Below are 12,818 nucleotides of genomic sequence, written 5' to 3' on the forward strand. Positions count from 1 at the left end.
TTTCATTATCTTCGATTTTAATAATATGTTAAATTAATCTTTTAAAAAAATTGTATTACACATTTTAATAAAATACAAAAAAGTTATTTTTAACCGGAGATAAAATGCATTGTATGCTCACCTGGGCCCTTTCATTATGTCAGGCAAACTTTTTTAAAAATCCCTCAAGGATTATATGGTAATTTCATAGTTTAAAGTTTCAGTTGTGCCCTATATTTCTATCCTCTTTTTTTTCTTTCAAAATCATGTGTAGCGATTAGGGTTTGTTTCTCCGCCGCCATGGATATGAGCTTTGCGAATATTGTAGCCAACTAGCCATTGTTCCGTGAACGTGTTTTTTTTTTCCGCTTGCCAGCAACCGAATCAGCTTCTATTTACATTTCTCTGTGACCTTTTTCAAGTTCTTATTCAATTTTACAAAAAGGAAATCGCTGATTAATTGACATGGAGGTTCGGATCGTTGATTTTGCGGTTGAATCCGATATGTATATATCGTTTTCGATGGATTTAGCTGATGAAATACCGACGATGGTTTTTCGCACTCGGGTTTCAAGTTCTTCAGCCGCAATTTCCCTGTTTAAAAGGTATGATTTATTGTCTTTACTAATTTGAACAATTATTTGTAATTGTTGGTATAAGTTTTGAAGATTGAAGTTAGGGCTTTAAATTTCAAAGCTTGCTTAGATCGACATCATGTTGTACTGTGGTGGATACGTCATGCATTAGTTGTGTGAAAAGTTAGTCTAGACCAATAAACAAAAAAAATTTGCGATGCCACCAACATGAAATATTGAATTTGAATATGAGTAAAAAAAGTTATAAAATAAAAACTCAATCAATTTCGCTCAATTCTAACAATGCATTTGTTTGTGAAGAATGAAATATAAAAAATATACGTTTTTATAACATTGCATGAAAACTAATATATATAAATATCATGAAAATTATCATAAAACGGATTAAAATAGATAACCAGTATGTGTAATCAAATTTAAAAAACTGATTAAAAAAATATGTAAAGTGAAATTTTTTTAAAACCATGGATAAAAATAAGATGTAAATACTATTTTGTAAAAACATAGTTGTGAAAAAAATATATGAAAGAAGTTATAAAATAAAAAATTAGTTTTCAAAATGGAAAAAGAAAACAAATTTGTTAAAATAAGTTAAGGAAAATTTATAAAAATTATTTTTAGAGAAAACTTATAAAATAAAATGAAAATATGGTCAAAGTTATATATAAGGCTATGGGGTGTCCTAAACAAATTTGTTATAATAAGTTGAGGAAAATTTATAAAAATTAGTTTTGTAGAAAATTTGTAAAATAAAATCAAAGTATGGCTAAATCTATATATAAGGCTATGGGGTGTCCTATCATTTTTACTTGTGGACAGAGAATAAAAATGACATTTTTCAATTTTTGCTATTTTTAAAAAATGTTAGGGTGTGGTAACTTACATTGTTGCCGACAAAAAATAAGGATGAAAAAGTTATTTAAGAGGTAAATCAAGAGAGAAATCGGTAGAAGTTCACCACCGACAAGAAAAATAGGTTGACAGGCGTTGTTTACCGCCGACAATAGATGTCACATAGGAAATCCTGATGGCAAAATTTGTAGGATAAAAAGCTTTGGACAAAGATTGTCAAAGAAATAGAAGCTGGGAAAAGTGGAAAAGTAATGAAAAAGAAAAAATTTAATAAAAAACTATTAACAGTAGAGAAAATTACAAAATTAGCCAAATACACTAATTACTTTACAAATTTATCCCAAAAAATCAAAATTGCAAAAATAACTACGAAAATCGCAAAAGGAAATGACCCATCTGCGATTTTGGCTTTCCATCTGTGAATGTACAAGTGCCTAAAGCACAGTTGTGCTTTAAACACTTGTACATTCGCAGATGGAAAAGTCCATCTGCGATTTTGGTATGTTCATCTGCGATTTTGCACCTGAAAGGGTATAAAACCGTTTTTTTTTTCTTCATTTTTCACTCTTCAATATAGAAAAACTCTCTCGGGATTCCTTTTGACGATTTTTTGAAAAAAATGGACGATTATTTCAACAATCCCGAAAATATGGTTAGATTTTAACTCTTTTTATGTTTTAATTAACATTTATTTAGTATATGTCTTTATTATTTTATTATTTATTGTATTAGTTAGTGTAAAAAAATGAAATTATATTGTTTGTGATAGAGTAATTTTGTTGTATTTGATAATTTTAATAATTTTTATTAGTAAACTTGAAGTTTAAATGCTATTTTGTTAGTGATTGTATGAATGTACAAGTAAAGACTGCATAGAGTGTGTATCGGGTAGTTCTACATTTAGTAAAATGGTTAAAATATGCTAATTTTTTTAAGTTCTTAGTTAAATAAATTGTTAGAATAATGTTTACAATATGTTTGGTTAGTGGTTTAAGTTGATAAATTGATATAGAATGATTAGAATATGTTATTTGTCGTTTGTATAGTTGTTGTATAATTTGAAACATTGTATATTCTTATCGTATACTTGTTTTTATAAATTGAAAAATGGTTAAAATAATGTTTACAATATGTGTACAATAGTAGTTTGTATATTTGTCATATAAGTTGAAAATTTGTATATATTTGTTGTTGAAGTATAAAAAATTTTATAGTATGGTTAGAAAATTTTATAATATGTGTACAATAGTCGTTTGTATATTTGTCGTATAACTTGAAAATTTGTATATATTTGTTGTTTAAGTAGAAAAAATTTTATAGTATGGTTAGAAAATGTTATTTTATATAATTTGAAAGTTAAAAATCGTTAGTATATTTGTCGTATAACTTGCAAAATTGTTTATTTAGTTGTCGTTTAAGTTGAAAAATTATTTGTTTATATGGTTAGAAAATGTTATTTTATATAATTAGAAAGTTAAAAATCGTTTGTATATTGTCGTATAACTTGGAAAATTGTTTATATAGTTGTCGTTTAAGTTGAAAAATAACAAAATTGCAAAAATGGTCCCTGTGGTTGTCAAATTCAATGAGTTTCATCTTCACCTGAATTCACTTTTCAAGACAAAACAAAACTAAAAGAAAAATTTAGCACACAATATTTTTGGATTTTTCATATTTTCTGAAAAAGAAATAAAACAGAAATAACACTATTTTTGGATTTTTAATTTTCTGATTTTTGTTTGGTTTTTTAAAATTTTTAATTCTCCCCTAATATTTAAATTAGAAGAAACTATGAACAAATTTATAAACGTCACTCATTACCCCATCTTTCGCACAAAAAAGTGATTTTGTCTATATTGATCAAAACATGGTTTGGATTTGTAGTGATCAAAAAGAGTCTTCCATCGTGTTGGATTTGATTATCTTGAGTTTTTGGATTTTTGCAGTGGTGACAGGCTCGACCATCATGATTACGAGTTGTCGGAAAAATTGCATGAAGTGCTCGATCAGAACGTTTCCACAGTACTTAACAAAGATCAAAACATCATTTCTAGAAATGAGTTTCACGATTTAGATCCCCTTAAAGACATAAGCTTATGGGATTGTTGGGAGGATGGTGATTTACCATTGGTTAGTTTCAGTGAAGACTGTAAATCCGGTGGTGAGGATACATGTAGTTCTAGTGCTGCCACCACTGATCACGGTGGCCGGAAGGTGGCAAATAGATTGAGACCATTGGAGTTTGAAGAGATAGCGAAGTACTTTGAGATGCCGATAATCATGGCAGCAAAGGAACTAGGGATAGGGTTAACATTGTTGAAGAAAAGATGCAGAGAGCTAAACATAAACAGATGGCCTCATAGAAAACTTACGAGCCTACAATCCCTCATTCAAAATGCCAAGGTAAATTACGATAATAACATTCTATACATTACTCATGCATGCATGCCTGCACTTGGTAACCAAAGTAGTTTTGGTATTTTCTAAAATTTTAATTATTAGTTTCTTTATAACATAAACAATGGCCCTAGGCATATTCCACATCAATTCAATTGATTTACTACGATTTCCTGATTTATATTTATATAAACTTAACTCATTGTAAATTTTGTGAACTCACACGAAAAATATATTGCATCTACCTTTTTTTTTTTTTAAAAAAACTAGGAGTTGGGATTAAAGGAGGAGATAGAGACGTTAGAAGGGCACAAGAAGATGATGGAGAAATTGTCAGGTATGGAATTGACAGAAAGAACAAAGAAGCTTAGGCAAGCTTGCTTCAAAGCTATTTATAAGAAGAGAGGACTTAACAATCCTTAGTCCTTACCTTTTCTTTTAGTCATTTTGTTATAATTAGTGGATTTTAATCTACATTGTATGTGTTTTTCTCTTGATAGTTTGATACCCTTTTTAGTTTCATTGTGTTTGTTTGTCTATTGATTTTTTTATGCAGAAAATTTTGTATAATTTAGGTATTATAGTTTGTATTATGTATTTAGCCATATTCTAGATTGCCGACATGACTACGCCGACGACTCTATACTAGAGGTCTTTATAAATAGACTTATGAATTTAGTAGGAATAACTTGATTATAATCTTGTGATTTGTTCCATGTCTGATCCACTCCTAAGATTCACTTGACATGCCCCCAGTTACGTGTAATTAAAATTTTATTAGACTGTTGATCCTAATGAGTCTACCCTAAGTCCACAACCAAACAAGGAACAAGTCAACTATGAGAAACACGCATATGGACTTGTGAGTTATTTGTAAATTGATTATGAAAATAAAGTTTTTAGACATTGTTGGGTAAAATAGTTGTAAAACACTTGTTGGGCCATGGTTAGGAGTGTTGGGCACCTTTTGGGCTTTTCATGGTTACTAAATGTGAAACATGTAGCACTTGCGTGGGCCCCCACAAAACTAAGTTTTCACATTTCTTTCCCACTTCTAGGCCCATTAGAGAACTTAATAGTCCAATGAGTTGACCATTTTGTAGTGTATCCTTTCGGATACGTTTGATAAGGTCGGGTATTTTGATGGCTCAAAAGTAATGTGAATGACGCGCTTTGGCCTATAGGTTTGGGAACTCTCGCCTTTGGTCCCCAGATAAGCAAACTGGTCCCTCGGTTGATTGGGATGTATACGAATGCTTACCTAGTCAGGACTTTCGGGCTACCGGCACCTCCCCCTTGCAGTTACTACGCGTCCATTACTATGATCCTACCCAACTAGAGTGGATGACCTTGAATTTCCTATGAGCTCTAAGGAATACATATATGTATATACATTTTGTTAAACAACTTGAGTATGTGTGTGATTTTCAGAGAAAGTGGAGAATATTCACAAGTGTATGCACACATATAAGTGTCAGGAGTAATACGTATGCACATAAGGGAGCAATTAACACACAAAGGTATTCCTAGGATTTTCTAAGTGTGAATTGCATGCAGTTGTGTGTGCATTTTATAAACTAGCATACGAGAGGACCCTAGAGGCTATAGACTAGGTCAAGGCAATTAACCTAATTCCCTATAGTCAAGGGCTCTGATACCAATCTGTCACACCCCGATCGTTGTCGGAATCGATCGAGGCGTGATATATTGTTCAAAGTCTCATGACAACTATGTTATAATATGATTAGATTCAATTAAGTACTAAGTATGCAAACAAGATCCACAACATACAAATACAAATCCAAATACGAACAACATTTATTACATCAAATTTAAATAGTCTTGTGGATTTCTAAGGCACAACCTATTTTTCATCAACTTCATTCTTCAAATCTGCATCATGGGTAAAAACAGGTCAACTACGAGAGTTGGTGAGTAATCTAATTTTAGTAGAGAAAATTGTGAAGTTGAAACCTTTATAATTGGAAATTTGTTTTCTTTTGAAGTCGGCAAACAATTGTATTTGAGATAACGGTTTATAAATCAAAAATTGATTAACAAATGATAACAACAACAATAAGTCCTCACCCTATATATATATATATATATATATATATATATATATATATATATATATATATATATATATATATATATATATATATATATATATATATATATATATAGGATGGAGCATCTAATCATCATACACAATCAACCACGTGCGATCAATCACCTTAGCGTCCCAAGGCGGGGTGGTCAACCCAATAGCGCTATTATTGTCCATAATGTACCTCAAGAATACAGGCATAGTCATGGAGATTAGACTAAAAATGGTAATGCACTACAAGTACATGTAGCGTAAACAAACAGTAGTTATACAATTAATGACTCACGTATAAATGTCCCAACAATGTCTCAATTGTGATAATACAATAAAATGAAATTGGAACATATTAGAACCACATGATACACCCCAAAAGTATTGAAAATTATAAAATATGGGGTAGATTACTCACATTAGTCCCAAAACGACATGCGTGTGTCGTACGATAGACGGTTCGGGTCAAAATGGCGTAGAACCTAATATAATTAATAGTTTTGGTTTAGGAACTGCTAAACGAGAATAGAGTACTAATACAAATAATTAGACACATATTCTTATATTAGATGAATTAACAATAATTTATTTTGATTATAATATAAAGGTATTCATTTGTTAAATGAATTTTAAATTGAATTAATTACTTTGCATAATTAATTTATATTTTCAATTTAGGCCAGATTTTAATAATTTCTTATTAAAATAATAATTTGCCCAATTATAATTATTTACAGATTTGAACAATTATTTATATGAAATAATCATTAAAATGCATTTTTACATGCTTAAATACTTAGGAAAATGGTTTTAAATAGTAAACAGAATTGAAAAATTATGAAATTATTAGGAAATCATTATTTCATACAATATTAATTACTCTAAAATTTTTATATTTTTCTGAACTGTTTTAGTATTTATTAATACTTTAATAATTAAACAACAACAAAATTCGGGAAAAATAGTAAATTATTCCCAAAAATTCTGTAAAATTAACCATAGTTTTATAACATGATATAGAGCCCAGTGTATAAGTTTCAGATATTTGTGACTATGGGAAGTATTTTTATATATTTCATTATTAATTAATCAATAAAATCATAAATAATAGTAAACAGTAATATAAATGCATGAAACTTCATAAATTATGTTTAATCAATATATAGGTCATCCCAGAATTTTCTCAGAATTTATTGAATGCAAAAAGTGTTTTATGTGAATTATTGCCCTACTTTATTGCAATAATTATAGTAATTCAATAAAAATAAGTTATTTTCTGAAAATTTCCAGAACTTCTTATTTTATTGATGGTATTCTGAGAAAAATCAGGTTTATGCATAAAATGAGTTTTAAATATTTTGGTGGATTTAATTTGTTTCTTGTATGAATTTGAAACTTTTAACAACATACCTTGATGAATGCTTCAAGAGGGATGAAGATTTGAGTATAATAGATTGTTCTTGAATGGAATATGAGTATTTCTTGGAGGAAATTTCGAGATTGAGAGTGAGAGAAAGATTAGAGAAGGTTTAAGTGGTGAAGAGAATAATGTGTTGGGAGAAAAAGGAAAGGAAAGTGGATGGGAGGTGAGAGTGGGAGACCATGGGAATAATCTTTTTGCTTTTGGTGGTCTTCATAATTTCCCACTAACACAAGCATCTTTTACATAATTAATATAAGAGTTTTATAAAATTTAAAGTAAAGTTTATAAAAATAGAGTTTTATAAAATTTAATGTAAAGTTTATAAAAATGGAGTTTTATAAAAGATAGGTTATGATTTGATTATAACAATCTACTTTGATTTGAAGTTTAATTATAGCATTCAAGTTTGATTCTTTTAATTTAATTAGAGCATTATACTTTGATTTGATTTTAATATGGTATCATAATTTAATTTGATTATAGTTATAACGTTGTACTATACTATGTTGCTATTAACGTCAATTTATATCGTAGTGTATGGGTTTTGATCCTATTAGCGTCAAGTAATCTTGAGTAGGGTTTGAATGAGATTGAGAGAGGTTTCGTTTGTGATCTTTTTGAGTGTCCGGCTTCGCAACGCAAGGTCCATAGACTCCGTTAAGCCATGATTTAGTGTCCTACACAATCCCGATGATTGTGCAATAGTGTTTTATCGCTTTGGTTCATTGTTTAGCACTGTTAAGGCTAAGGAAAATCAAACACATGAACTTTCCAAATGATGTTTTCTCATTAAAATAGCGAATTGTACAGTGATTACATAACGTAAACCCTATCATACAAGGGTTAATGGAGTTGACCGGTTTGACTAGTTGACTTTGTTTGACTTTGACTTGACCGAAATTTGATGGTTGTCACATACCGGAATTTGATGGTTGTCACAGGAGCTTCTTAACTGTGGGAGGGTAGACACCCTCATATCCCATCCTCTGAAGAATCCGTTGTACATCATCAATTCCAATTTCAGTGGGGAAATTGGATTCATCGATGGCCATCAAAGTATCTCTGATGTACTGCTCTGTAATCTTGATCTTGCAACCTTTGACTACAGCTTCAATTGTTATATCTCCGTTGACTTTGGCCATTTTAGCTGTCTGCCAAAACTCCCGGATGATGTTCTGATAAATGATGGGATTCACTGTGATGTCACACGATAAGCAGCACTCTCTCAGCCTGTAGATCATTGACTTGAATTCTGCATGAGCAGCCGGAGGATCATCCAACACGATCGCCAAGTTGTGCATATCCGCAAACTTAAGATTCGCCATTTAACTGCACTAAACGGGCCAAGTAAGAAAACACAGAATTTAACAATTTAAAGCATTAAGTTTTCTTAATTAAGCAAATTTATTTTGGCTTTTAAAAGTTAGTTTGACTACAAAATATTGGAGTTTACGGTCAAAATTAGTCAAAAATGGGTTTACGGTCAAAGTTGGTCAACAGACCGTAAACCGAGTTTACGGTCGTAAGACCAAAACTTGAGTTTACGGTAGTAAGACCACTTTGGGTTTACGGTTTCTGAAACTCCCCAAACCGTAAACTCCCTATGAACAGTAACGCCGACAGTTCTTTAAACTCCGATTACTCCTTCGATTTTGGTCGGAATGGCGAATAAAGAGGAGATTCCTGGTCGGTTTCATCATACCTTCGAGGTGTACTAGGCCGATTTCTCAAAACTTCAACAAAAAAATTTGATGAGAGAGAGTAGAGAGAGAAAGACTGATTGCGGCTGTAAAGGGAGAGGAGGAAGCGGAAAAGGGTTTACGGAAGTAAACTCTTCCATTTATACTCCCTCGAAATTACCAGTCTCCCACACAGTGTAAAACTCAGTCTTTTATCCCGATAAAATTTTTAAGAATAAAACTTTTGAGGATTTTTTAAAATTAAAATAAAATTAAAATTAAACTAAAAAATAAAATAAACTAATTTCCAAAATTTAAGAATTAAAGGATTTAAAAAGTAAATTTTTCACAATTATAAAAATAAAATAAAATAAAAATAAAAATAAAAATAAAAATAATGGAAAATTTAAATTTTGAATAGACAAAAAAATTATTTCAACACTTCTGACAAAATCTTGTGACACTGAGATCAAAGTTGTTAGACAGCCTTAATCCGCTTGTCGGTACCTTTCATCTTCACATCTTTATCTGGTCGATCGCCGGTATTGTGGTCCACTTAAAGACAAAACATTTGTGACAGATTTAGGACATTCTATTTGTTACAAGACAGGTGAACTTAAGTTCCTATATACTATAACTGATCCTAAGTTCCTAGATATTATATCTTAAGGACCATTCAGCTGACGACGACCAGGGATATTGTTGTCCACCTAAATTGAGCAGCGAGATCTATAGACAATATGTAAGTGTTCAATTTTTAATTGTACTAGAACATGGTTCCCGCTTCCTGATATGCTCCAGTAATCAAGGACTTCCAGAATACTCCTTACATCGGGTGAGCAGACAATTATTAAGAGAGAAGATAGATTTAGAATGCATATGCTATATACCCATCTTCCAATCACGCAGAGGGTGAAACATATGACTAACTAAAGTTTTTAGAGGGATTGAGAAAAGAATGATGCATATACTGTGTACCAGGTCGGATTGTGAGTCACGTAAAGGAGACAGTATATGGCTAACAGATAGAAAGAATTGCATAGATAGAATTTGCAGAGAAATAGATTTGCATATGTTGCAGTCCAGGTCGGATCTCTTCCAATCACGCAGAGGAGGCAACATATGACTAACAGATAGATAGAAAAAGAAAACAATTTTCTACAGACCTAACTCATCGGAATTTACCAGTCGCCCCATCAATACCGGATTTAAGGACAGAATCCGCACATCGAGGAAAAGTTAATCCACGGTTCCAAGTACGGGTTCATTTAATGTGACGAGTGGATTCCCATATATATCTCCCTGCTCAACCTATCCGAGCGTCGTATTGTCAGGCTAAACGGATCTAACTAGGTCAAGATTTGTTAAGTCTAAGAATTTCTTAAGTTCAACTCTGCCTAGTCAAGTCCATTTATAATTTTTCGTGCCTACCGACGCATCAGCCCAGAGTAAAGACCCTTCAATTTTGGGTACGTTACGCAGACTCAAATTGCCTGTTATCACTAGATAATATCACTTCCCAGTCCTTCATCAACAAACAAAACTGTTAGCGACAATATTTTTGATTTTTCTGAATTTTTTGATGTTTTTGGATTTTTGAATGTTTTTCCGAAATAAATAAATAAATAAATAAATAAATAAAACAGAAACAAAATATTTTTGGATTTTTGAATTTTTAATGTTTTTGGATTTTTGTTTATTTCTCCCCCTAATTTTGTGCATGGAAGAGAATGAAATGACTGAAATGCTCAAATTTAAACTAAGAAAACCTAAAAATTAATCCTCAAAACGAATCATTTTTAAAAATCCCACAAGCACATCGAATCGAGCTTTGCGAAAAGGCTTTGTGAACAAATCCGCCACATTATTGTCAGTGTGAACATGTTCTAGCCTAATGTGCGAACGCTCATAACAATCTCTGATAAAATGAATTTTGATATCAATGTGCTTGGTTTTGGAATGTTGGACTGGATTTTTAGCGATTTGAATAGCAGCCTCATTATCACAAAAAATTGGGGTTTCTAGATAATTCAAACCGTAGTCCAACAGCTGATGTTGGATCCATATGACTTGAGAACAACAGGCAGACGCAGCTACATATTCCGCTTCTGCTGTTGAGGTTGAGACCGTATGCTGCTTCTTGCACTGCCATGAGACCAGTCTATCTCCAAGAAATTGGCATCCTCCCGAAGTCGATTTTCTATCAAGCTCACACACGCCATAGTTGCTGTCTGCAAAAGCATAAAGGTCAAATTCGGGATTTTTCGGATACCAAATGCCCAGTTTTGGGCAACCTTTGAGATACTGAAAAATCCGTTTAACAGCAATAAGATGAAAGAGTTTAGGATTGGCCTGGTAGCGTGCGCATTGACAGACCGCAAACATTACATCTGGGCGGCTGGCAGTCAGATACATAAGCGATCCGATCATTGATCGATAATACGTCTGATCTACGGATTCGCCTTCAAGATCAGGAGTCAGTAAAGGTCTCTCCGCCATGGGTGTAAGAGCAGGTTTCGCGTCTTGGAACCCGAACTTCTCTAGCATATCATCCACATACTTCGCTTGGTGAATTAGGATTCTGGTAGAAGATTGTTTGACCTGAAGCCCCAGAAACATGGTCATTTACCCTAGAGAACTCATCTCAAACCTTTTCTTCATCACGCCTTCAAATTCCTTGCAAAGCTATGGACAGGTTGACCCGAAGATAATGTCGTCAACATAGATTTGAACTAGTATCTGATCATTACCCACATGCTTGATAAACAAAGTTTGATCAATGGTGCCGCGAGAGTATCCATGCTCGAGCAAATGCTTTGTTAGAGTCGCATACCATGCTCGAGGAGCTTGATGTAACCCAGACAATGCTTTGTCCAACTTGTAGACACGATTAGGGAACTTTAGGTCAACAAACCCAGGGGGTTGATCAACATAAATTTCTTTCTTCACCTTGCCATACAAGAAGGCAGTCTTGACATCCATTTGGTAGACCGTGAAATTCATGTAGGAAGCATATGCGAAAAAGATGCGAATAGCCTCCAACCGAGCCACGGGAGCAAATACCTCAGTATAGTCAAGACCCTCAATTTGTCGAAACTTGCGAACCACCAGCCTTGCTTTATTTCACACGATCACACCCGAATCATCTTGCTTATTACGATAGACCCAACGCGTGTCAAGAGCCCTTTTGCCCTTCGGTAAGTCAACCAACTTCCAAACCCCGAGCTTTTCAAACTGATTAAGCTCCTCATGCATTGCATCCACCCAGCTGGGATCATTCAAAGCCATTTCAACATTCTTCGGCTCTATTTGAGATATAAAGCAAGAGTAGAGACATGCATTAACGTCTCCACTCTGACTTCTGGTTTTAACTCCATCTCCCAGCTGGCCAATGACGTTATCGATCGGATGATCGCGTTGAATACGTGAGGGTATGTCTTGGCTGATATCATTGATAGAAACAAGAAGAGTGTGAATATTGAAACCTCCATCATTTACTGATTGATTCACATTAGATGAATCTGCTACAAACTCATTTGCGATTTCTTCGGGAAAGAGGAGTTCCATAAATGTTGGATTGACAGCGGAAGCGTCTCTGGACATGAACTCTCTTTCAATGGGTGTAAGAGGTGTAGCATCAGTATTAGGAGTTCCATCTTGAACTTTAGACTTTGGACTATTAGGTTGATCAAATGGCTCCCCCTCAGGTGGAGCAGAGGACTCCTCCCCAGATGGAGCAGAGGACTCCCCCTCAACCGTTGGAGGTCTGTAGACAACTTCTTCGTCTTCGT

At 33.1% G+C, this 12,818-nt stretch overlaps 1 protein-coding gene across 1 annotated transcript; it reads left to right on the forward strand.

Moving 5' to 3' along the window:
- The first annotated feature begins 219 nt into the window (after positions 1-219).
- Positions 220-4,351, forward strand: LOC145161956 (uncharacterized). Its single transcript, XM_079081376.1, has 3 exons — positions 220-584; positions 3,374-3,830; positions 4,095-4,351. The coding sequence occupies exons 1-3, from the start codon at positions 445-447 to the stop codon at positions 4,245-4,247; spliced, it is 750 nt and encodes a 249-aa protein (XP_078937502.1). The 5' UTR covers positions 220-444; the 3' UTR covers positions 4,248-4,351.
- The last annotated feature ends 8,467 nt before the right edge of the window (positions 4,352-12,818 follow it).

The sequence above is a fragment of the Lactuca virosa genome, chromosome 1, assembly GCF_052849685.1.
Source record: "Lactuca virosa cultivar CGN04683 chromosome 1, Lactuca_virosa_CGN04683_v6, whole genome shotgun sequence".
Taxonomy (NCBI): domain Eukaryota; kingdom Viridiplantae; phylum Streptophyta; class Magnoliopsida; order Asterales; family Asteraceae; genus Lactuca; species Lactuca virosa.

Bases quoted from the DNA above. Each gene is read 5' to 3' on its own strand.
- LOC145161956 (XM_079081376.1), top strand. From the start codon at position 445: ATGGAGGTTCGGATCGTTGATTTTGCGGTTGAATCCGATATGTATATA. The intron at 585-3,373 runs GTATGATTTATT...GGATTTTTGCAG, and splicing joins GCAATTTCCCTGTTTAAAAG to TGGTGACAGGCTCGACCATC. The intron at 3,831-4,094 runs GTAAATTACGAT...TAAAAAAACTAG, and splicing joins CCCTCATTCAAAATGCCAAG to GAGTTGGGATTAAAGGAGGA.